This window comes from Amphiura filiformis, chromosome 8 (assembly GCF_039555335.1).
Source record: "Amphiura filiformis chromosome 8, Afil_fr2py, whole genome shotgun sequence".
NCBI lineage: Eukaryota > Metazoa > Echinodermata > Ophiuroidea > Amphilepidida > Amphiuridae > Amphiura > Amphiura filiformis.
In genome coordinates, this window is record NC_092635.1 from 254,750 (window position 1) to 282,121 (window position 27,372).

The 27,372-nt window shown below is 35.8% G+C and overlaps 1 protein-coding gene across 3 annotated transcripts in view; it reads right to left on the reverse strand.

Annotated features, from left to right (window-relative positions):
* LOC140158474 (PDF receptor-like) overlaps positions 1-23,663 on the reverse strand; it is a 156,606-nt gene extending 132,943 nt beyond the window's left edge. Inside the window, exon 1 of one of the 3 annotated variants that reach the window (XM_072181569.1) lies at positions 23,382-23,663. In XM_072181569.1, coding sequence (XP_072037670.1) covers positions 23,382-23,460 — 79 coding nt within the window. In that variant the 5' untranslated portion in view covers positions 23,461-23,663. Of the gene's footprint in view, positions 1-3,402; positions 3,788-23,381 lie in introns of those variants that run through there. The other 2 variants (XM_072181570.1, XM_072181568.1) reach the window with 2 other exon arrangements.
* Between the last annotated feature and the right edge of the window lie 3,709 nt (positions 23,664-27,372).

The window sequence follows — 27,372 nt, forward strand, 5'->3', positions numbered from 1 at the left end:
AGTCATGTGCCCCCAAAATGTTCCATAATATTCATTAAAAGTTATATAATTTGTAATCATACATTAGTTTCACTGGCTCTGATATTTATCGCTATTGGTTTGTAAACCACTAGAATGATCATGATTTTCGCAGAATGAAATGGTGGCGCTATTACAGTAACCATGTACACAGGTTAATGATTCCAATTGGCTTATGGTGATGTAATGGGCTATATTTAGATATGATGTAATGTGCTGTAATATAAGAGGTTTAGAGCTAACACTGTGAAATGTTAGCCAGTAGTGGTACAAAAATTTCCATAATTAAGTCTTCAAACTTCGGTTCGCGGTTCTTGTGTGTGTTGGAGAGAATAATATACGCCAAAGGCGGTAGTGAAAGCCAATAGTGCTCGCTTGTTTTGTCGACTCAAAGAAGCGACAGACTGAAATATCTCCATCAACGAACTGTGTATCTGACTGTCGAGTGGAGCAGATAGCTTGTTCAAGAGATCTCCGACAGAGGAGCTTACGGTCAACATAAAATACCATTTGGAAAACACTAGCATATCAGTTAGGATGGTGACAACATAGTCTTCACGACATGGACTGAGACTGTGATCGACCAGGGGATTTCCCTTAGGTAGACAGGATCTTGGACATTGCCGGATCTTAGATCAAGAACTGAGACCATCAAAGCAATCTCATCAGATCTCCAATCAAGATCTCCAGGCTTATCTAAGTAACCATAGTAAAAGGAAATCTGTGTAGTAATCTCTAATGTAGTCGTTTTAATCTTGTATGATGTTGTATCGTGATTTGATTGATAGCCATACTGCACTAATTAATAAAATAGTAGGTGATTTTGGCCTGGGTCTTATTTGTGACCATAACATGTTCCAAAATGGCGGCTTTAAAACTGAGTAGATACTTTTTGTGTGAGGTGTATGTCATATAAAGAATGCGTGAGTGTATTCCCCTCAGCTAAATTATCAGTGTAAAGCTGGCGTAATTGCTCAAAAGATTCATGGATTTATCACCATCAATCATTTAGCGGGTGTGAGTTTCAATCACTATATCATCTTTACCTGGGTGGTAACACTAATCTTTTGTGATTTATATCTAAATGCTTATCTTGAAAGATTTTTTCATATTTAGATGTATAATGTGCGCCGTGATTAGAGCTTCCATTATCTTATTTCCTTTTTTGATTGATACTGCTTTGCTCGTAACTAAAACATTTGGCGTTGAGTGGCATTTGTTACTTGTTGCTTTATTTAGCCGTTGCTGTAAGTCATGAATTTATTAGTCACTGGTGATATTTTTTTCAGCAAAATGTTGCAGCATCAATGAAATTACAAACTTACAAAATTACAAACAGACTATTTTCTAGAAAAATAGTTCACCGTTCATTCAATACTTACACCAGTGTTTTGACAAATAAAATCGACAAGAAAATTCGCGTTCCCCTTAAAACTCCTCCCTATCGTAAATATTGAACGACCCCATTGAAATGACCCCATTATACAATGACAAACATGTGTTCTTAGACATTCCCTTTACATCAGAAAATACGAACATTTGTTCATCAGGAGCCATTGTAATTTTATTTTGCAAAATGATACAACACCAATATCAAATTCATATTATTAATTATGCAGTCAAGTTCGCTCATCGATAAGGCGTTCGACAATGATACAAGAGGTTACAGGTTCGAACCCGGGCGATGGTTTAGTACGCTCTGGTGCAAAATTTAAGCTAGCTTGAAACTTCCCTGGACAAGGAATTTAACTGCTAATTGTCTCATTGTAACCCGTACGAAAATTGGGGAGCTAGTCCTGGTTGCGAAGGTCATTTATGGAATGTCTAAGGTGTGCACTCTTAAGCTGTAAAGTCTGTGCTGAGGGCATATCGTGATCCACAGCCTCACCCCTCACCCTATTTTGTAAAAACAGATTGAGATTGAAATCTCTGGCTACATAATGCTTCTGTCCAAAAAAATCTTGCAGATTCATTCGCTTGGCAAAAATATAGTCACAATTGTATTTATGTTCTGTTAAAGCATTTATATACGATTTCAGTTAAAGTTTAATTTGGTTATTCTTTGCCAAATACAGTATTATAAACTATTATCATGATTATTAATAACAACTGTCAGGAGAGTTTTTAAGCCAAACACACATACTACATGTATCTTAGCCGCTTAAATGTGGTATTCCATGGGGGATTTAAAGTCATAAGTTGTGACTTTAAATCCCCCATAGAAGCCCAATTAAGATTTTAATTCAAACTCCTAAAACACAATGAATTTGGCAAAATCCTACTAGGTGTAAGATGGGACATGTAAACGCAAAATCGGAATCAACTGAACTTTTGTGAATACGCTTTTATCGTGGACTGACACATACCATAATAATTTGATACTAGAATTAAGAAATACTCCTTCAGTTCACTTCCCCGCACAGGCAGGTATATCCTGAGTTTGTGTGCATGTTACGTTTCCATTGTAAAGTCTTGATTAATTGTGCTAGTGTACGATGTGTGATTCTTCTTTTCCCTTTAAACTTTGCAATCATTTTTTTTTATTAAAGTTGAACTTAATAATGCTTTGTTGCATAAAATATCAATACTCATGATGACGTAGGGTCGTCTACGGCCTGATAGACGCCATTCAAAATCATGAGATTGTCCAATCAGAGTATGTATCTACGAACTAAACCACTCCCACTGACTAAGAATGGAACATATCAAATATTTCTATTAAAACACGGTATATGCTGTTTATATATATATATTTGTTTTCTTCCAAAATTCAAAAATAGTTCAACTGTAGCTTACGCGTATGCAGATTTAGGCTGGCACTATGAAAATGTCTTACGTAACTAGGCGTATTATGTTATTACGTTATTGATGATTTTGTAAAGATTTTCTGGTTTTACAAAACGAACCAACGTACAACAGTACACGGAATACTAATGTTCGAAAATATTTAACTGTAGCTTGCACGTTGCTATATGCTGGTTTATCATGGTAAGTAGAGGTAATAAATGAACTATACAACATATAGCAACATTGCAAACTAACAAGAACCTTTATGTAATAAAGCAATGAAAGAATAAACGATACTAATGCGTGTTTTCAAAGACTCGCGATCGCTTTCGTCGCAGAATATTTTCGTTTAGTTTGCTAAATGAGTCAATAGAAAAAACACAAAGAACCAAACTCTTCACTGCCAAATAAAATTTGAAAATTAACATTAAAACAAACAATTACACCAAATTGCAATTAATTTACGAGATTGCATTTTTGATAATGCTTACAGTTCACACATTGTTTTACGCTGGGTCTGGATCTAGCGCAAAAGCAAATGGTATGTCATAGTTAGTAATGCAAACTTGACAAATTTGTAAAGATTACGAAACTTACCTGAAGCAGATTGCTGCAACATCATCGTTAGATTTAAATACCGATTTTTGCAGAAGGATTCCAGAACCTCAGTCTCCATGATGAATTAAATTAAGTTTTGCTTACTTCAGTGCTGTCAATATATCAGTGTTACAAAACGTGATATATTCCGAAATAGATAGTAAAAACCTTCCAGGGACATATTCACTTAGCCAATTCTGCAAATGTAATTTAACAAGTATCTATCCTTAATATGACGTTAGTGCCTCAAAGATAAAAGCTAAACGTGTTTAATAGTAGAGAAGTATAGTTTGTAAAAGATATTCCGTTATTGGCGTCGGAGAAACATCAAACCACGTATACACACGCGTGTGTGTTGGCGAAATGTTTCAGAATGCCAATGCCGTCTAGCTTTATATGTAATGTTTGTAGTCATCACGATGTGCGGTACTGATGAAATATAGGAACTAGCAATCTACTGGGGGCGACAAATATGACTCCTATTCTACATAGCAAGCTCTAGCAAGATTGTATTAACAGCATGAATTGGTATACTTGTATAAAAGAACAAATCATTGCCTTAGACGATTGGTTATGAGTATAGACAGGTAAAGTAGGTCATGTGATGTTATTCGCTTTCTTGTAAACAGATACAACACTCTCTAGTTATAGTTTGAGCTCTTGAATAAGGCGAATATGTTAATTATAGTCATGTTTTGGATGCTCAAGATAAAGAGCCTACGAAAAACATATCAGGTGACTTAAATTTTATTTCATTTTTTATATAGTAAAGACATTACTAGCGTAACTGCACGATTTAGTCAAGGTAATCTGAGGCCAACTCCTGATCCTTGTGGCAATCCACATTATAACGTTGGTTTAATACATCCCGATCAGCTTTCCTTACTTTCTTTGATATTTTAACGCAAGCGGCTTTCTTTGATATTTTAAAGCGCCCGAATGATACCGATGTAAAATTATTAAGTCGTGAATGGTTAGATTGTTATGTTATGAAACGTTTATTCATTAGATAATATGTCCATACTGAAGCTGGTTGGTTATTTATAGTTAGTTGGTTAGTTGGTTCTTCGATTTGTTGATTGGGTAGTTTTATTTGCGTTTATTAGTTACACATACCAATGATTTGCGCCATATTACCAATACTTATCACAACTAGCACGGGATACTAGTCGGAACAATATGCTCAGAAAACTAAGTCTGTAGAAACTGTAGAAACCTACAAGAGCGGGTATGGACAGGAAACCAAAATAAAGCCGCTTTAGCTTGTTAGGAACGGTCGCGACCATTATTGTTAAGGGTAGACGAGGTATTGTTGGTCGAAGCAACCTAAAAATCGATTTTCATTATCTAGATCAATATATTTAAAAATTAACACCTTGATGTTTTGCAAAAGTTCATTCTACAAATCGTATACTCTGCAAACTTGCTTAATTTAATGTTGTTAATTAGTTATGTACGTTTTACAAAAGTGTTGTTGTTTCAGCCCTCTTCACAACGTAACTCAAGAACCGCAGCACCTATAAAAGTATATCTTGATATTTTAATTCTTCTACACGCTCGCTATGAATTGAGCAATGCAATTTTTACCAAAGCTCACTACCATTCGTAAGATGCTGTGAACTACCAAATCACAACAAAATAATTAATAACCTTAATAGGCAGTGGACTTCGGGTATATATATAAATGCGCATATATAAATGCGCACGTGACATCTACAAGTCGCCATACCGTGTTCAACGATGTAAGGTACCCGGATGTGCACAAATTCCACACGCAAAAGTATAGGCTAAAATGACAGGTTACAAGGAAAATTGGCTTTGCAAAATAGTGGCATTGATTGCAAAGGGCAAAATAATTTGACCCGAAACATAAACTCTTTATTTGGATTTTCCATTCCGGAAAAAATAAAATTATGACGGAAAAGCTAGATATAGCTGATTTAAAAAGTTATATTTCATTATTTCCGTGCTAAATGGGCGTGGCAATTGGCCATATTGATGACGAAATGTGATTCTTACTGGCATTAAGGTCAGAACTGGGTAGCTGCCGATGATGTTATTTGATAATGTTTGCACGTAGGGAACTTAGGGGCTGTCATTTTCTTCGGAAGGAAGGGTCATGGATTTATTTATTTGGGAGTCAAGATAAGTATCCCCCCCCCCTAGTGCCGCCAATGAACATAACTCTGACCCTAATTTTAACTCTAATTATAACGTAAATTGAGGAAACTATAACTTTAGCCCTTTTCGGCATAATGACCCTCTCAAACTAATAGGCTAGATGTCCCCGCCCGACCTCCTTAACTCTAACTTACTCATTCGCTCGCAAATGGACAAAAAAAACAAATTCTGTACACCCTTTGTCACCCTTTGACGTACAATTTAGAGTATAAACACGTAGATGACTGTACATGATCTAATCATCCCGGCTGGAAGATGTTGAGGAAGACTCGTATACTATACATCACGCTCATACGTTATATGACAATTTGACGTACAATCACGTATGTGATGCATGGTTTGAGGTTTATTCAGCTAGTTTGTTCAGTTTGATTCAACCGGCTTATAAAGTTTTACTTTACACGGAAGGGGAAAGTTAGCAAAAAAACAATTAATTTATGAGTGTAAAAGGGGGAGGGGTGGTTTTGAGGGAAGGGGGGGAAATATTTATAAAATTATAAGTAAGGCGAGAAAGAGAGAAACCCTGTTCTACGGGCGAACGGACCTTTCAAGTAGGGTCTGTCGGTCGGTTGGTATTTTTTTTAAATGTTTTAAATAACCCAAAAAATCACAAAAATCTGTAAATAAATTTGGGGTCGGCATTCATTTGTACAGGAAAAATTTGTTTCCCAATTTGTTCAAAATAGAACAGGGTTTTCGTTTTTCGTTGCATAAATAAATAAATAAATAAATAAATACATAAATAAATAAATAAATATATAAATAAATAAATAAATAAATAAATAAATAAATAAATAAATAAATAAATAAATAAATAAATAAATAAAAATAAATAAATAAACATTTGTTATGTTTGTACATGGGGGTGCTGTGCAGTGTGCAATAATCATGATCCTTTGATATCCATGATTTATCCTTGCAAATTTATAACATCGAACCTCCAGCCAATGTTCCTTGCCAGTGCTAGCCACGAAACAAGGTCACAACTGTAGCCACTCCTTCAATGATCGCCATTTCAGTGATTGACAGTGATGTAATGCAAATATGGCGCTGGCCATCTGGTCACGTGCGCATTTATAAAAGCGCATTTCTATATACAACCTAAGTCTACTGATAGGGGTGATCTTCTATTTACATCACCTGCTATTTATTTTCATTTATCACAGTTCATGTTATCTTTTCTATTTGACTCTCGTGGAAAAGGTTTGTAACGTACTAACATTTTACAGGGTGTAACAATAAAATTTATACAATTGCATTTTGACTTCTCAGGAAAAAACTTAAAAAGTTATGGCACAAATTTTATATGCAATACAATCAGTAATGTCTTGGCTAAAAGAAGGTGTTTAGTTGGTTTCTTTACAAGCTTGGATTTAAAAGTTATGTCCGATTAATTAAAACGTCCATAAAACGTGTTGGGCCACTTTTGCTATGTTTGCGCATATCAAGTTTGAACCGCGTAGATATGCTTATCGTGCATTAAATATCAAAGAAGTGACACAAAAGAATTATAAGTGGTGTTTCTTCATATAATTAACATGAATTTAATAATAATATGATATTTCTTTAAAATCTATAAATGAAGTCATGAAATGTCTTTCAAATTATCTTATAAATGAAGTAATTTCTGATATCCCTGAGATATCATTGGTAAAACTGAGAACAGTTTGTGCATCCATAAGTACAAAACAATAAGATTTTGAAATTAAGTTCAGCTGGGCTTCTAGCTGTTTTTGGGCGATCACTATTGCCAGCATTTCTGTTAACAAATTCTACATCCTTCTCATATATGTAATTGTATGCCTTGATGGAAGACGTGAGTTTGGAAAATGAGCTATAAACAATCGTATGGTTTCTACTTGACTCCATGTGCTACCGAATGTCACAACCATAAAAATACACTCTTCCAACGTGAATTGGGGTTGGAGTTGTTGAGCTGCAGCCACGATTTCTAGTAAATGAGGTTGTTATGTCAGTGCTTAGTTGTGACTTTCAAAACCTTAAGGAGATATTCTATTATGTAATTATTTCTACCTCTACGAATACCCCATTGTTTAAAACTACCTATCATAAGAGCATCGTCCATGGTTCAACTCTATTCAGTCACTTTTGCAACACTTTAGATAAAAGTGGCCCAAGCGGTTTTAAGACTAGGTTACATAATTGGCCATATCTTCACTTTTATACCGTCGATTTTATTGGAACAAAGCTTAGCTGGTGGATAAAGAAATTATCTTGATAGACATATAAATATCAAACCACAAAATAAGCGGCATACTTGTGTCATTATATTTTCAAAATTGTACAAATTTTATTGTTACACCCTGTATAGCAATGTCTTTTGCTATCGGTTGCAAAAACTGTATGGTACGTTGTAAACGGGTCAATTCAATTGCTCGCCATAGGTCGTTTACAAAACGTTATTATGGTAGTAAAACCCTGTTTGGCTAATAGGGCCGAGTATTATACTAAACTAGATTTCGCGGTTCTCGGGTGGGGCGGTTCTCGTGATAGGCCTATTTCTAATTACCCAACACCCGTTACCCATATACCTGCCCTGACCTTTTAAACTACTATGAAATGCGTCTCTCAATGATGCGTCTCTTCGGTAGTTCGGTAGGCCTACCCATAATCTGGAAACCCATCATTCGCCTCTTCCAAGCCCAGTCCTGCTAGTTGGAGGATATGTGTTGAAAATAGGCCTATTGAGATGAGATGCACCTGTTAGTCACACTGTAATGCTTTCCAATGCGCGAACTGTACTCCTCGCACACTCCCATTGAGACTCCGCGATAGTGCACCGCGAGAACGCGAACCGCGCGAACGCGATATAGCGCGCGGACGGACGGACACGCCGTGTTTAGTATTATGATAGTCAGTAAAAAATCTAAGTATTAGTAATGTCAATATAGAATTTACATTTTCAATACTATTTGAATATGTAACAGAGTACAAACATGCCGAATAGTAGTCGCTTTGTTCGTGAGTTAGCCCTTTATTCCCAATTCCAATGAATCCTACAACCAGCTGAATTTCTTTAAATGAATTCCATAGCAACTAAACTAACGAATCGAGGTCAAAGATTTTATCGACCATGAACGCGATTAAAATCTTAAAACATTAAAACTTTTTGATAAATTATTACTACACAATACATTCTATACATGCTGCAATAGCAATTTCTACACTAGTATCTTTTAAGTTGAATACAGATCTTATTTGAGTTAACATTATAATTGATGAGTACAGTGTGTCTTTATCAGACAAGATCGCAGCAACCTAATCCGTCAATATTTTGTAAACTTCAATTTGCACAACTCAAGTCAGGAATCGATTGTAGAAAGATTACACTCTGATTTCGTGACGTCGTGCTGGATGAGAGACACGATTGTGCTGTATCAGGCCCTACGAAGGGCGATTGCAAAGCCGTAGCTGGTCGGACAGAAAAATCCCATAAAAATAGTATTTTTTATAGTTTGCTACACTATCTTCGTCTTCTTGGTCTTAGCCATATTATTTTGAAGGGCGAAGCAAATAGCTATATTCAAGTATATCTACATGTATACTAGTCATAAGGCACACCCTAGACCTGCAGTTCGTTCTTTCCTTGATATATTTAGCTATAGTGGTTTAGCTATAATTGTTTTAGTAAATAATGTAGCTCCTTTAACCTGTCCCCTACATTATACATAACCTTATACTCAATCAATCGATTTATTGGACTCCAGTGAAGCATGTGGAGATTGTGTGTACCAACAGGCATCAATACTTGAGATCTGAAATCTTGATCAAATTCGCATCAGTACCATACCCACCGTTGTGGGGCAAACTGGCGCTGGCTTAAAATACCGGGACATAAGTAACCAAAATTAAAATATTCGCGGGTTTGACAATCCCGGCAATCTGGGAGCGAACAAGTGTGTACGGAATAATTGTGTACACCTGGAAAATTTTGTCCCGTTCACAATTAACGCTTTACGGGTAACATCTTGGTATTAAACAATAATGTGTCGACCTAAAATGGCTCTGCCTGTAACTACAAAATTTGTCGAAACTTGTAATGGGCTTTCTTGAGAGATTTCGCGATGAGAAAATTTGTCTTAATTTGATATGTTTGTTACATAAAGAGCCTACGGAGCACTAATTCAGAGACAACAATATGTAATATTACAAATAAGAGACATATTGTGAGCGCAAGACGCTGAAAGCTTAACTATTTGAGATGCTGTTTATTAAATATGGACAAACATTATGTACATATTTAAAGCTGGACATCGGCCAAAATTGAGGGCGCCATTTTTGTGATATCTCACAATGCCCCTTAAAATCAGGAAAAATATCTGACATTCACGATGAGATTTAATCATTGGAAAGGAACATATTTTCTACTCCTGGCAGGCTTTTGGACTCTGTCCGAGAGCGCGACTTAATTTTTCATGTAGATTGCCAGGGTTTTTTTTGGCCAATGCCTAGGATTATAAAGAATACGGCTCAGGCTTGGGAGCTTTGTAAATGTTTACGATTAACACACGAGAAAAACGCGTGCATTGATTGTTTACGAAACTTTAGTTTATTCAATAGAGGAGATATTTTGATACCCATCAAGCCCCGCTGTATTTTTAATTTAAATGTATTTCGATATATTTTTGAAAAACAGACCCAGTTTCGTACATTATTTTCTGTGGAGCAACCTAGCGGAAACACAGCCTTGTGTTAAAGGGGACCAACGGATTGCAAAATATTATGCAAAATGTCGTTACTTACATGAGCTCAAACATACATAATATCGGTTCCTCAAAATAGGTCAAACTTGGAAGTTTTGACTTTTGTCATTATGGAGATATTCACATCCGCGTAGCAAATGAAATAAGCATCTGGTCATCTGCTCATCCAGTCTGCTTATCCAGTGTTCAAATATTTACAAATTGTCAATTGACAAAATTGTCCGCTTCTATATTTGAAATCTATACAAATCTATACCCAATATAGAACTGACATGATATCTTATTTGGCTCAGTATTTCTTCACATGTTTTTGTATTTCCTCATCTCAGCAATGATTCTGTAATTCCACTGTTCAATGACTTTTATGGATGAATCATACAAAGTAGAAGTATTATATTGCACTTCGTAAATCACACATCTCAACTTTGTACCGTATTTTAAAATTTCAGTTTGTTCACATATTAAAGGTGCTTTACACATAATATCATACGTTGTTTCATTTATGTCGTTATTGAATTAAGACTGAGCCATAACAAGAACTTGCTTTATCATAAATCTCAAACATGCCCTTTGTTCTCACAAAATACACAGGAAGCCCTCAATCTTGAAGTAGACTATTCATGATGCAGTCATGTCTACAGTAAAATTCACCACGACCTTTGCAGGACTTAAACCCCATTAAAAGCTATTAAACCAAGATAACACTCATTGAAAACAGCTCAACTGATTAAATCAGATCTTCTCTGGTTAAATCCACACTACACATGTTTCTGTTTTACCTGTGTAATGAGCAATGAGCTGGTACTATAGTTTCAGTTGGATGAACGATTATAAAGCAAACGCCAGGTACCAATACTGTGTGGGCTGTTGTTTACGAAATGAGACAATAGTCTGCTTATTGTTAACCAGCATTCTTGAAAATGAGAAGCATAATGGTTGCAGACTTAACACGCTTTGGAAATAATTTCTTCATATTTTTTGGTGTTATCTGTCGTTTACATATCTTTCCTAAAACACAAAAGTTCGAATATTTCCAAACACCTAAATTAGCTAAAAATTTAGGACATGTTACAAAACTATATTTTCTAGAATTTCAGAGAATACTTTAAATATTGACCGGTTATTTTTCACACAGTGACGTTAACTAGGCAAATGTCCTATTACCTATAACATACACTAAAACACCAAAGTGCGAATATTTCCAAACACCTAAATTAGTTAAAATTTAGGACATGTTACAAAACTATATTTCAAAAATCGGTGATAAGTTGTTTGGCTACCAAAAACTTCCTTCAACCAATAGAATTTGGTGGATGTTACAATCTAAGTTCGGATAGGTTTGCGCTGCAACCGGCCGCGGCCTAGTTGACTAGCTGATTGTGATGATTCACCATGCCAGCGAATACAGCGCTTTGAGTCATCTAAGATCTGGAAAAAGGCGCTATATAAATCCAAAATGTATTTATTTATTATTTTATATTCTGAACTTGAGGTCTAGAGAACTGATCAGCCGGCCAAAAAAGGGGGTCTTGATTGCCACCCAAATTTTTAATCTACGACCTGTCTGATGAAATGATTAGGCCCCTACACCGTCAGCCAGTTGATAGGTAAGTGTGAATGTCCTGCAGCATTGACGCTATAGCTTACGATGTTGGTCACCTTGGCCTTATTTTGCCACCCTAGACTAAGCTCTTATTCGAGCAGCCTATTAGGAATCCTGGCTTGCATTAACAAGTAAGACATTGGTAACACGAGTGTTACAATCCATTACTATATTACCTTCACTAGTATCACAATTACCTAACATTGCCACACGCACCAATTTGGACACGGAAAGGCACATGTACATGAAAGATAGTTATCCGTCTTCATGGTTCTTATGTCATCAATTGTACAATCAGAGACCAACAGTTCAGTTATCAGGTATAATGTAATCACAGTGACTCCATCACTACATCAATGATCCATAATTACATCAACACCCGTTGCAGTGAATATACACTATTTCTTAATGTTATTCTTGCAAGTGTACTCTCCACAAGTTATTTGTTTCCTAACGTGATATACTGATGCTTACGTTCTTTTTAGGGGTCTTATTGCAGATGGTAGCGTTATATGCATGGTTTCTCCCGAAACGCCGATTTGGTCTTAAATCACAATGTTATGATAAACTAAAAGGATGCCTAAGATGTTATTATCGGTAATTGGATAAAATCATGAAAGTTAACGTGGTAATTTGCAACGCAATCAGTATTAAGCATCAATGTACAGGGTGTCCCAGAAAAAATTACCGAGTGAATAAAATTGAACGTAAGTCGAGAAGTGGACATTAGAATCAAAAAATTTAAAATGTAGCGCATAGCCTATTTTAATGTGCATCACATACGAAAATTTTGTTTGATTCGGTTGACTGGTTGCGAAGAAATTGACGATTACATAATGTGCGCATCAATGCAGTTCATTCCAAGTTTGATCACTGGCGCTTTTTTTCATACTCGCTCACCGCTTTCTAAAGTTTGTGTATCTCGTTAAATTTAGTCCATATTATCAATTTTATAATCCGACGGTGTGATGCTTATGTTATTCATGCTTTCACTGAAGATAAATAACAGTTTGTCCGAGAAAACTTTGATTTCTGTAATTGGAAGCTTTCCAACTTTAATTATTTAGGTTGTGCAAATATGTTATATTTTAACTTTCCAAAGAACATTTGAGCCAAGAATGACAATGATCAAGAGCTAATACAGTTTACGTGACATGCGATTTTTGATACCATGCAACATTAATGTTGAAGTTTTAAAAGATTTAAACTTTGCATTACAATTTCTTCGAAATAGTCCATAAACTTAAATGTGTGTGATGTGAGAAATTGTTTAAGCCAGCTGGAATTCTTTTATGCAATAATTCTTTATGCAACAATCTTTATATCAACATTAACGAAAACATATATTTACAAGTACCGAGCATCATCTTACATGCAAGCTTTCATTTTCAATTTTCAAATTTGAATAAAACCTAATTAAATGTTTTGCAAGAAACAGATTGTTTAAAAAGAACGAAGAGGATTTCACAGAACAAATCATGAAGCCCATTGACGGGTAACCAGTATAGTGCGCATTATGTTGAATTATCTTTCTTTCAAACTTGGAATGAAGTGAATTGACGCATGTGTTATGTAATCGCTCATTTCTTCGCAATCAGTCAACCGATTCCAGTAAAATTGACGTATATGATGCAGAATAAGATGGGCTACACGCTGATGTTTAGATACTTAGACTTTGATGTCTATTTCTTGACTTACGTCCAAATTCATTCACCCGGTAATTTTTTCTGGGACACCCTGTATATAGTGTTCTAAATCCATATTATTTAAAAACGACGTTTCCTTTGAATGTGGATATTAATAAAGAGAGAGAGAGAGCAGCTGTATGAATACAACAAACAAAGCAGAGAAGTTTAAATTAATTTGCATGTCGTGTTCTGTTGGAATTAGATATACAACTCTCTCCCTGATATTTAAAAGCAATAGCTTATAATAGACCGACACCCACACTAGGTTTATTAAAACATACAATAAAATACCAGGTCATGTTTATCAAACCCCAGGATCAAATCATACTAAAATACCAGGTATTATTGAAAAGGTATGAATCTTCACGCGAGCTATAATTCTTCTATTGATAAACGTACCCGAAAGTGATAAATTACACAGTGAGTTAGCAAACATGAGGTTTATATGTATCTGAAGGCATCATATTCACAGTTTCTATAGCCTTAGATTCAAGGATGGTATTAACTTAACAGATTCGTTACTTAGATAGTTCTAAGCTCTGGACTCCATGTGTAGTCGAGTCTCCCCGGATTTTGTTAAGTATACCGAGACAGCTATAGTTTTTCAAAACAATTATTTACCAATAGTAGCCTCCTTTACCATATAAAACAGTACGTAATAACTCGCATGTTTGTCAACACTTATATCTAGTCGATCGTGGAATCAAAACGACAACATGTGTACACTTAACTGATTTACTACGGCGCGATAATTGTGATACAAAGTAAAATATAAATGTGGCAAGATCAATACTTTTAATGAAACTTATGCTTCATCTTAAAAGAATTAAAGTCATTAGAAATATCACCATGTCAGTGTAAATTTGTTTCGGTCATTGGATGTTGTTGTTGTTCCATTGGTTGTTTACGTAATGCGATTCCAAGGAAAATTTTTAAAACGTTTCTGGTACCAAAAAGAGTATATGCTAGCAGAGTCAAAGGATGCTATTTGTATCACACTGTCAGATGTTAATGAGTGTTCTTCTCTTTTTTTCTCAATTCCATCAATAAGGCATAATATGACCAATAATCACAGGAGACTAACAGATTGACTATGTTGATTCGATGGGCTAATAAAATACTAACTTTATTGAATCATAATATGATTATACAAATGCTAACTGTAAACAGTAAATATCCTATCGCTATATTCATTGCAAATTACAATCAATTTAATTAAGCTGTACTTCTAACACTTTTGACTTAAAATATTATTTCAGAAAAAAAGATATTTCGTAATCATCTGACATTTTATTCATCGATGAAACTTTTAAATAATTGGTTTCCTATTAATATTTTGTAACATTTGTTACATTGAGCCTGAGGTTATTCACACACATTAACCTTAACAATATGACAAGCAGAAGTGAAATCAAATTTTTTAAAGCACAAGAGAATTATAATGGATATGAATTTCGGATTAGATTTCTATGGTGCTTTTAGATATTCATAAGTAACGACATTAGAAGTGCCATACAATTCCAGTCTTATGTTGCCATTTAAAGATTGTTACGATCTATAGAACGACCAAGGCGGCCAAAAACATTTACCCAAGTTCACTGAAGGATGCACAACGAAACACACTGTTTGCATTAGTCAACAAAAACTGGTTATTTTTATGTACAGTATGAGTAGACAATGTGTGTACATTGGGAACTAAGAACTGATTTTGGACAAAATAGGGGCTTGATGAACTGATGACTGATTTTTGATGAGTCTTGTGAACCAAAATTGGGCCAAATTATAGGCTTTGGCCTTTGGAGCTAAAAATATTCTAAAATTTCCAAATTTCGGCTAAAGAGCTACAATTGTCAGAGTTTGAGGCTCAAAAAACTGGGACATGATCCAAATGTGGGTCTTAAGAAACTGCCGGAGAGCCTGAAAAGGGGACCCTTGACCGCCACACATACCCATACCACATTTACATGTGTGTGCCCCCTCCGGTAATCATAATTTATACAACAATCACAGATTTTACTACAACAGATTAATGTTAACAGCTTTTTGTTCTTGATACAATGTGCTGTTGCACTCAAAGTTCAAGACGACACTGGCTCTCTGACGTATATCCTGTTTCAAGTAAACTGTAGACTTCAACACAACGGGTATATCCTTTGCGAACAAAACCATTGCACACGTGACGAACTCTAAAATGGTGATATTTGCACCAATCACCCCTTAACTTACTTTTAAAAAAAACCGTTTCCTTGGTCTGTTCCACTTACACTGACAGGCATGTCCTTTCATAAACCAGACTTCAGTTTGACAGGAGAAGTTGAAACAATTCCCATTTTGGAAAAGACTTTGGTGTAATCCAAATAGCCTTCGTTCATGAAAACCGAATTTAAAAAAAAATTGCGTATGACGTCCTGTCAACCAGACCAAAAATTCTGTACTGCGCAGGTCAGCAACCAATCACCGACGCGCTTTTGTCCTGACATCAGACGCAAACTAGTATTTTTAATTCGGTCTTCAATTATAGAAATAGTTTGGCTACGCAAACAAATGACTGGTTTGCAAGTGCTCTTCTCTGAAAACATGTAGCTGCGATCCTACAGCTCAAACTTGGAACACTCTGTAACACTTCTTTGGTCCATCTTCACAGGTATGAATATAGGTCTAACCATAAATTTAGCCCGCACTTCTGGCGTGTCCCTCAAAACCATGTCCTCTGCGCTTGACGAGATCCATACAATTCTTCTTCATTCAAAGGTTGAATTTGTAGGGCTATGGGAAATTTCCATGACCACACTTTATGATTAGTGTCCACTGGTTATTTTAAACGTTTTATTAAAATTTCGGGTTATATAAAGGACACAAAAGCGTTTTTAAAACGTTTAGTATGAAAAAACACTAGAACAAAATTTTAAAAACACTGTAAAAAATGTTATTGTAAACTATTTTTGCAAACATTTTGCAAAATATTTTGTCCACTTTTAAATAACATGTTAGAATGTTTTGCATCAGGTTTTCAAATGCGGTATTTAAACCTTTTATGTACAACGTTATGTGTTCACTGGGCTACTACAACCTTTTTTACACGGGGGTGGTCGGTCAATTTAAATTGATATCCCGGTTTCCAATCTTGTTATTTACATTAGAATAGTGATTTCTATTCATATTAAGCCCAAGATCCGGGGGAAAATTCCATGTTCGTACGAATTTCTAACCAACAATTTGCTGTAGAAGTAGTGGTGTAACAGGATTAATTACTATAGCGATAGGTGAACGCAATGTACGTAGACGTAGACAACACTAGACGTACGCTGTAACTCTACATCGCACCATTGATTATCAAAGAATAGGCATAAAGACCTGAATTGTAATTCTATGGAATTTCCACATGATGCAGAGTCCATGTATGTTTCACTCGCATGTACGATTAGTGTCTTCGAAAAGAGCGGTATTGTGTTCAATCTATGATTGCACACATACACAGACATGACAGGTGATGAATGCAGCCTACTTATAGTACAAAGCAATGCTTCAAAAAATTGTTTTTACCTATCGCTATGGTAGTTAATCCTGTTTACATCACTACTTCCGCGGAGAATAGAATTTTAACTTGAAATAAAGTTTTAACTTCAACACTACACTATTTTTCGCTCACCTGGAACGTTTTCACTAGTCCGACTAGCGTCTTCAGCAGATGGTGATGCTGTGATGATATCTTGTCTACAATCGGGATATTCCTCACTGATGACGTCATATGATTGACAGAATGACGTCAGAGGATGTTACGATGTAGAGCCCCCCCCCTGGGCATCAGCAGGTTATCCCAAGTAGGGTCTATTTCAAGTCCTTGATCACGATTTAGTCTTGGTTTTTGAGTCCTTATGTGAATGGCTTCAAGAACTCTCCGGGAATACTCTTTTTGTTCCCTTTCGAGCACCTTGACGTTTTCCCAATCAATCTGGTGACCTTTGGATCTTACAACATGTTCCCTGACCGCTGATTTGGAGCTGCCAGCAGTAGACTTGTGTTCGCTGAGCCTTTTCTCAAGCTTCCTGGCGGATTCACCAATGTAACTAGTATCATCTGTATCATCAGTGAGGAATATCCCGATTGTAGACAAGATATCATCACAGCATCACCATCTGCTGAAGACGCTAGTCGGACTAGTGAAAACGTTCCAGGTGAGCGAAAAATTGTGTAGTGTTGAAGTTAAAACTTTATTTCATTTTATCTACCACTACGTATGAATATCCACTCGTATAGACTTTTAACTTGTTATATTGAACCTGAAGTTACACGTACATGTAGATACACATTACCTTAAACACTAAAGCGGAAGTAACAAGACATAGTAGATTATAATGGATATGAATCTCAGATCAGGTTTCTTTGAGTAACAACGATACCCTAATGTGACATCCTATGTGGTCATCTAAAGATAATTAAGTTAATATTACATGAAATACTGTCTAGTCGAAAAACCTATTACTGCTATTTGTTTACTTCCATTGTATGTTTTGTTGTTTATGTTATGTGATTCCTAGGAATTTAAAGAAAACTCATTTCTGGAATAGAATATACTAAAGTGGAATCAAGGTATACTTCATGTTCCAAAATGTCAGATGTTCATGAGTTTGTTTTCGTTCATTTTCTGCTTTCAAGATGGCAAAATGTTACCAATAATCACCAGGTTGGGCATGGTGCTTCGATGAGCTAATAAAATCCTAGAGGAAAATTGAAAGTGTTTCATTAATATTTCTGATAATAATATGAATATTTGTCATCTTTAAGGGGGGCTTTAACTTTTGAATTCAATATTATTTCAAAAAGGAGATCTTTCGTAATTATCTGACATTTTTCACTACTATTTTGTAGAAATTGCACGAAGATATGCAATGTAGACTTTTGACTTGTTATATTGAGCCTGAAGCTAGACACACATAATTTAACTTATGAAAAGCAGAAGTAAAACAAAAAATATCTAAGTACAAGTGAATTATAATGGATTTGAATTTCAGATTAAATTTCTATAATGCTTTTAGGTATTCATAAGTAACGACGATATAGAAGCGTCACATAATTTACATTTTATGTGATCATCTTAAGATAATTATACAACACTGAGTAAATATTAAAGTGGTCAAGCCGAGAAACTTATTAATGGTGATTTCTTAACATATTGAAGGTATGTGGGCGTTAAGTGAGTGAGACATTACCGAAACGCACCTTGAATGATATTATGCATGGATCGATATTGATTGATACAGCTTAAAGGCGAAGCAGTATTTAATGTGAATTTGTTCACCTGGATTAAATATTAAAATCACTCTGACCACTATTTCGGAGATTGTTTAAAATAATCATCTAAAAAAGATTCAGTACATTTGTAAGAAATTGGTGAGTATATAGCCACATTGGACGGAAACTAAAGTTCAATCTAAATATAATCAACAAATTAACATGTAGGGGAGGGGTGTGTGGGGGTAGTGTGTTGAGGGATGTTTATCCCACTTTGTCCTGTGTCCTGTGTCCGATTTGTTCGTAAACTTTGCTGAAGGAATTTAGTTCGATAGTTATACTAAAAAATATAACAGTTTCTTCTTTGCTTTTCAACAGTGCAGCATGCCTCACGTGAAGTATTCTCACGAGTCTTAGGATATCGCACTAGTCATATTATGCAGACGCGCGCCTGTTATGACTACAGCCTGTCTCAAAAAAAATTGTGCAAGTGAAAAGCGCCCTGTATGGCAATTAGAAAATACCGTTGTGACATGATGCTTACGTCAACGTCAAGGGCGCAGTCTTAGCTCTCAAATGCTGTTTGTTCTGTTCAATTTGCTTGTTTTAATCTCGAGATATCTTTAGTTAACAACGAAAGGGTAAAATCACAATTGTGCCACTTTTACTATGGAAGAGGGCTGCACATGTAAATCAATGATAGCTGATGTTGATGCGTCTAATGCACCCCCCCCCCCCCCTCGGGCTCGTGCATAAGACGCATCAACATCAGTGCGCATGCATTATTTTGTTTAATTTCTCTCCCAACAAATAATACGCGTTCATTATCCTATAAGTTTGAATATTTGTCTTTTAACATGTCTTGAGTGACAAAGAAAACAGTATTTGCCATGATAAAATCATTGAAATGCACATGTATTTAATTTTACAGCAGAATGTGAAATATCTATTTCTCTTTTAACCTATAATGATGTATATTCTTTTAACCTGTTTTAAGTGGAAAAAGAGAATCATATAATACCTGTATCATGATAAAACAGTAAAAACAGTTGAAACTATTTTTATTGTTTAATTGATGCGTTCTTTTGAATTCACAAAGGAACTCTTGATAAACTTGATGATATCATTGATTTACATGTACAGTCCTCTTGATCTTCCCTAGTAAAAGTGGCACAATTGTGATTTTACCCTTTCGTTGTTAACTAAGCACATATCTCGAGATTAAAACAAGCACATTGAACAGAACAAACGGCATTTGAGAGCTAAGACTACGCCCTTGACGTTGATGTAAGCATTATGTCACAATGGTATTTTCTAATTAACATAGAGGGAGCTTTTCACTTGCACAATTTGTTTTGAGACAGGCTGTACTCAGGTAATACGGGAAATCTAAGATTAATAAACACACAGATTGGAATTGTCCATGCCTGTGCATTTGCGCTAGTTTTGCGTTTGCTCACAAGGTATCTGACTTAGCGTCGATCCCCATATGCAACATGCCATGATTCCTCGGTATGCGGGAAATATTACCTGCCTGTATATTAATGTGGAGTACGCAGGTAATACGGATTTTTATCCAAGTAGTGTTTGACCAATGAGATTGCAGAATTCTTACCAACTAAAGGATAAGTACATGACTACATGTTATGTTTTGAATATCAGTTATTATTGTTTTTATTGTTTTATTGAAGACACTGCATCTGACAAATATACATTATATTGTTATTTTCTGGTCGAGGTTTTAGACAGATTGTTACCTAATCCATTTGCTCAAAATATACGGTATACCTTAAGGTACTGAATATCTTAAGGTATAATTGTCGAAGGGTTCAAGGCGATGATTTGATTAAAATGCACTGTTACAGTGCCAATGGAACGATCTACTTAGGTGTTTGGAGTGTTTTGGATTCTAACAAGTAATAAAGTTTCATCGGGTACGCCTTCGGTCTGGAAACATATACAAATTGTCGACAACTTGTTTTCATTCCGACAGCATACCGTTAAAACAGTATTGCTTGTTGTTTGGAACTTCTTAATCTGCAAACATACTATCTTGTAAAGCAAGATTAATCCTAATGGCGTATTAAAGAACATTCACTTGTGATTGTTGCACAAAGGCTAACCTTTTTTCCAGAATTAAACAATCTGATATTATGTTTGTTATTGTTGTTGCAAAGTTAGACAAGTTTAGGCAACAAATAAAGCTCAGCAAATGATGTATTTGATCCCACCTTATCACATGCTCTCATAAATGTTTATATTTACCATGTTTCATGTGTAAAGAAAAGGATGAAGTGTTTGATTGAAGAGTATGTGCAAAGTTCACTACTAGTGTTTGTTTGTTTCTGATTCTTTCCCTGCAGTATTCATGTTTTGCTATCAATTTATGATGAATACATCGGTGTAACATAAGCTTTATTACAAAAGAACTGTAAGTGAAGCTTGTCGTAATTCATCCTTCACAGTTACAAAGGAACCGAAAAAAGGACATGCGGTTCGTTATTCTTGTTTTCTTTTACAGTCTCAGAAATACAAATATAAAAATCACAGAGCATAAATCGTACACCTCGCACAAAAAGTAAGTTCTCAGTCGTGCAGTCTTAAAAGTCACCATTTTTCATAAGATGTGCAATAAAATCCGACATATACATGTTGTTACGGACGTAAGATGTCTTATTTAATTTGGCACATCATATTGTGAAAATTGAGCAACAAACGACGGGGATCTCAGGGCAGAAAGTCGGGTATCGTCCAAATCAAAAGAGACACTTGACGAGATTGCAATGGGCACCGTACAACACAGAAAGAGTGCGACTGGGTATGCATGAATTCATTTCACCCGGATAGACGTGCCATGATATCCCATTGACAATCTCATTAATTGTCACTTATGAATTGGACGATAATTGATTTTCTGGCTTTAAACCTCAGTTGTCTGTTAATGGATTTTTTCAAATCAGATGTTAAAATAAAGAACAACAACAACAACAACAACAACAACAAAAGTTTTTCACTGGTTCTGACATTTATCGCTATGTTGGTTTCTAGAATGATCATGATTTTCGCAGAATGAAATGGTGGCGCTATTACAGTAACCATTTACACAGGTTGATAATTCCAATGAATTGGCTTATGGTGATGTAATGGGCTATAGCAGCGTGTATACTGATATTGGACTCTGTCATGTTTGACATTTGCTTAAAAAGTTACCTTTTTCAGAGTCTTCATTGAGCAGCGACGTAGCTAGTTAGAAATGATGTAATGTGCTGTAATATAAGAGGTTTAGAGCTAACACTGTGAAATGTTAGCCAGTAGTAGTACAAAAATACCATAATTAAGTCTTCAAACTTCGGTTCGCGGTTCTTGTGTGTGTTGGAGAGAATAAAATACGCCAAAGGCGGTAGTGAAAACCAATAGTGCTCGATTGTTCTGTCGACTCAAAGAAGCGACAGACTAAAATATCTCCATCAACGAACTGTGTATCTGACTGTCAAGGGGAGTAGATAGCTTGTTCAAGAGATCTCCAACAGAGGAGCTTACGGTCAACATAAAATACCATTTGGAAAACACTAGCATAGCAGCTAGGATGATGACAACATAGTCTTCACGACATGGACTGAAACTGTGGTAGACAGGATCTTGGACATTGCCGGATCTTGGATCAAGTACTGAGACCATCAAAGCAATCTCATCAGATCTCCAGGCTTATCTAAGTAACCATAGTAAAAGGAAATCTGTGTAGTAATCTCTAATGTAGTAGTTTTACTCTTGTATGATTTTGTATCGTGATTTGATTGATAGCCATACTGCACTATTTAATCAAATTCTCGGTAGCAGCTGATTTTGGTCTGGGTCTTATTTGTGACCATAACATGTTCCAAAATGGCGGCTTTAAAACTGAGTAGATACTTTTTGTGTGAGGTGTATGTCAGAATGCGTGAGTATATTCCCCTCACCTAAATTGTCAGTGTAAAGCTGGCGTAATTGCTCACCAGATTCATGGATTTATCGCCATCCATCAATCATTTAGCGGGTGTGAGTTTCAATCTCTATATCATCTTTACCTTTGTGTTAACACTAATCTTTTGTGATTTATATATAAATGCTTATCTTGAAAGATTTTTTCATATTTTGATGTATAATGTGCGCGGTGATTAGAGCCTCCATTATCTTATTTCCTTTTTTGATTGATACTGCTTTGCTAGTAACTAAAACATTTGGCGTTGAGTGGCATTTTTTACTTGTTGCTTTATTTAGCCGTTGCTGTAAGTGATGAATTTATTAGTCACTTTTAGTTTGGTAAATAAGTCAATGAGAAAAGGCACAAAGAACCAAACTCTTCACTGCCAAATAAAACAGTTCTGTAAATTTGAAAATTAACAGTAAACCCAACAATTACACCAAATTGCAATAATTTACGAGATTGCATTTTTGATAATGCTTACAGTTCACACATTGTTTTACGCTGGGTCTGGATCTAACGCGAAAGCAAATGGTCTTTCATGGTTAGTAAAGCAAACCTGACAAATTTGTAAAGATTACGAAACTTACCTGAAGCAGACTGCTGCAACATCATCGTTAGATTTAAATACCGATTCTTACAGAAGGATTCCAGAATCTCAGTCTCCATGATGAATTAAATCAAGTATTGCTTACTTCAGTGCTGTCAATATATCAGTGTTACAAAACGTGATATATTCCGAAATAGATAGTAAAAACCTTCCAGGGACATATTCACTTAGCCAATTCTGCAAATGTAATTTAACAAGTATCTATCCTTAATATGACGTTAGTGCCTCGAAGATAAAAGCTAAACGTGTTTAATGGCAGAGCAGTATAGTTTGTAAAAGATATTCCCTTATTGGCGTCGGAGAAACATCAAACCACGTATACACACGCGTGTGTGTTGGCGAAATGTTTCCGAATGCCAATGCCGTCTAGCTTTATATGTAATGTTTGTAGTCATCACGATGTGCGGTACTGATGAAATATAGGAACTAGCAATCTACTGGGGGCGACAAATATGACTCCTATTCTACATAGCATGCTCTAGCAAAATTGTATTAACAGCATGAATTGGTATACTTGTATAAAAGAACAAATCATTGCCTTAGACGATTGGTTATGAGTATAGACAGGTAAAGTAGGTCATGTGATGTTATTCGCTTTCTTGTAAACAGATACAACACTCTCTAGTTATAGTTTGAGCTCTTGAATAAGGCGAATATGTTAATTATAGTCATGTTTTGGATGCTCAAGATAAAGAGCCTACGAAAAACATATCAGGTGACTTAAATTTTATTTCATTTTTTATATAGTAAAGAGCGTAACTGCACGATTTAGTCAAGGTAATCTGAGGCCAACTCCTGATCCTTGTGGCAATCCACATTATAACGTTGCTTTAATACATCCCGATCAGGTTTCCTTACTTTCTTTGATATTTTAACGCAAGCGGCTTTCTTTGATATTTTAAAGCGCCCGAATGATACCGATATAAAATAATTGAGTCGTCAATGTTTAGATTGTTATGTCATGAAAAGTTTATCACCCCATCCAGGTGCAATGGGAAGCTGTTAGGGGTAGTCACAGTCGTTGTACTGATGGACCCTGCGCCACTTGTAGGCTGCAAACGTGGTTCCGACATATTCTAATGACGGCGGAATAAATGTAAAGCGCTTTGAGGCTGTTTACGGCATAAAGCGCTATATAAATATCTACATTTTTTTTTTTTTTTTATTTTATTCATTAGAAAATTGGTTATTTATAGTTAGTTGGTTGGTTGGTTCTTCGATTTGTTGAATGGGTAGTTTTATCTGCGTTTACTAGTTATATACATACCAATGATTTGCGCCATATTACCAATACTTTTTACAACTAGCACGGGATACTAGTCGGAACAATGCTCAGGAAACTAAGTCAAATTGAGTGGCCCAGTATAAAAACGGCCCATGGCACATTTTTGAAAAATAGAGGGCGCTGTTGAAAAATGTCAAAGGTCACCAAAGGTCAGCCATTCAAACATAACACATCATGAATGTAACTCGGGAATGTTGTCAATTTAATCTTTTAAGCATCAAATTTCTTATGTATTTTATTGAACATTCGTACATTTACAGTGCCGATTTCTCCCAATGACAAAAAATGTGCCATGGGCCGTTTTTATACTGGGCCACTCAATTTAGATGTATTTCGAAGAGCATAAAACCAAAATTCGCCACAATATTGACTGGGAATCTACTAGGTTTTAGCCAAGGATGATAGAGAGTACCCCCGTTTAGTACGGGAGGCCCTCCAGATCAGGAAGAAATCGCCAGAAGTAAATCGTGATCAAGGACTGGAATAGCCAACATTATACAACGCCAATGGTCAACAAAAGGGCAAGTCAATCACAACATCCTAGGACTTCTTCTGATGAAGATGTGTGTCACACATCGAAAATTCAAGGTTTGGATTTTTGTGCTGAAAGTCAGTTTAAACTATTAGAAATTGTTTATCACCAGCACGTATGAACTTACATTCGAGCACAGTTGATGTTATCTTTTCTATTTGACCCACGTGGGAAAATGTTGTAACATACTAATATTTTATAGTAATATCTTTTACCGTCGGTTGGAAAAAATGTATAGTACATACTTGACAAAAGAAAGTATCTTTTATTGTCTTTACAAGTTACGTCCTTTTACCATTTTTCATTATAAACGTTGACCAAAGCTATGGCAAAAGGGTAACATACTATATTTAATAGTGAAGTATATATTAGACCCAAGCTTTTACCCGTAGGCCTATATGGCGAGCCGCCCCTGGAGAGAGTTGAACACGGATCCCACAATGCAATTTGCGAGGAAGGAACATTATTGAAAACGAAGTCTTGACTTTGAATGGGAACGCAACCTTTGTACGTTGATATTCTATACCACAAGGTGGGAAGTTGACACAAACAACTGATTTGTTGTATTTAGGTATGATGCGTGTGAGTAAAATAGTTATGAAGGCCATAGTGCTGCTTGTGCGTAATAAGAATCCATATCTGAATTGAGTGACGGAGATTCAAATTGCCGCAATGAAACAAACGTGTGTGATTTAGCTCTAATGCAGGCTTTGATTTTGTCTAGACGGAATCGGTGTCATTAATGCTGCTACTTCTAAACCTCCAGTTCTTATAACGTTAATTGGATTTCTTTCAATCTGTTTGAACGCTCCAAATCCTTCACAGATCATATAGTTTTGTTATATTGGCCAACCGTTATCAAGTCTGGGAGTAAACATTCTCAATATATTATACAGTACGTGATCAGCTTAAGGCAAAACCATGTCCTACTCAGAATAGCAATTGATACACTTTTCTATCTTCACTTTTTCGGATGCATATTAAGGGGTATTCATGCAATATACTCAGCGTAATTTTATTTGAATTCATCAGAATTAATGTATAGATCGGTGGGTGACTCCTAAGGTTGATTCGCTAACATTTGTGACGCGTGTAAGCCCTTTAACCCATCCAATGATCGAAGTCTTTTATACAAACATACAACGATGTTTAAAATAATTTATAAGCACTTACGACGCGCCTCTGTTAATATTATCGATTTGAATCTGATCTGATTGCTTTGAATTAGCAGGGAATTGAACCGAGGACGTTAGCGTTTTGTAATATGAATTAAAGTCGAGTCATTCTACCCAGTTGGATCGTATACCATTACTGGACAGGACGTAGTCATAAACAGTTGCATAGCCAGTAGGAGAGGATAAGGGGCTGAATCATCGGCTGATGGACCGTCGGTACATCTTATGCCGTCGGTAACGACGGGCCTTGGCCAAAAAACAATTCGGGTAAACAATAGGCAATTTTGTATAACAATTACGCAATTACTTGGAATTGGAAATAATATCTCAGAAAGGCGCCTTACTTTGGAAAATTGATTTCAAGAAAGCGGACGCCTTTTATAAAACCCAGGAAACAATGTCGATATTGGTGATTTTCATTTCGAAAAAATGGCAATGCGATGTTAAACCATGCGAACTAGTTGCTGCATGTAAATTATAAAATGCGTTGCGTTAATTTGTATTTAATCACTCGTAAAAAGCGTATTGATATTCCCAAACCGGCACTCGGCTTAACCAAGTTCTATTTTTAGACGTTTATATTATTTTCTGTCTTACAGGTATTCAAATGAAAATATTTTAGTGATCCTATGAAGGGTGGCCTATAAAATTGAGTAATATAACTACTTCATTGGAAGCAGTCCAGTTTTGCAGACAAACGTCAATCACTTGACGGAGTGAATTAGATTTTGACGATTTCCTAGCCTACATTGGAGACATATTGTGAATTGTACTGAAAGAGAATGTCAACCCTTATTTCTGACCTTTTATTAGTCTATAAAAACATACAACACCGGTCTTAAGGTCCGCTAGCCTTACAGTTCGCTAGTCCGAAATTTCGCTAGTACAATAACTCTAAACCTCAACCTAACCATAACTTTCGGTCGGACTAGCGATCACTTTTTATTTCTCAGACTAACCAACCTTATTTTCGGACTAG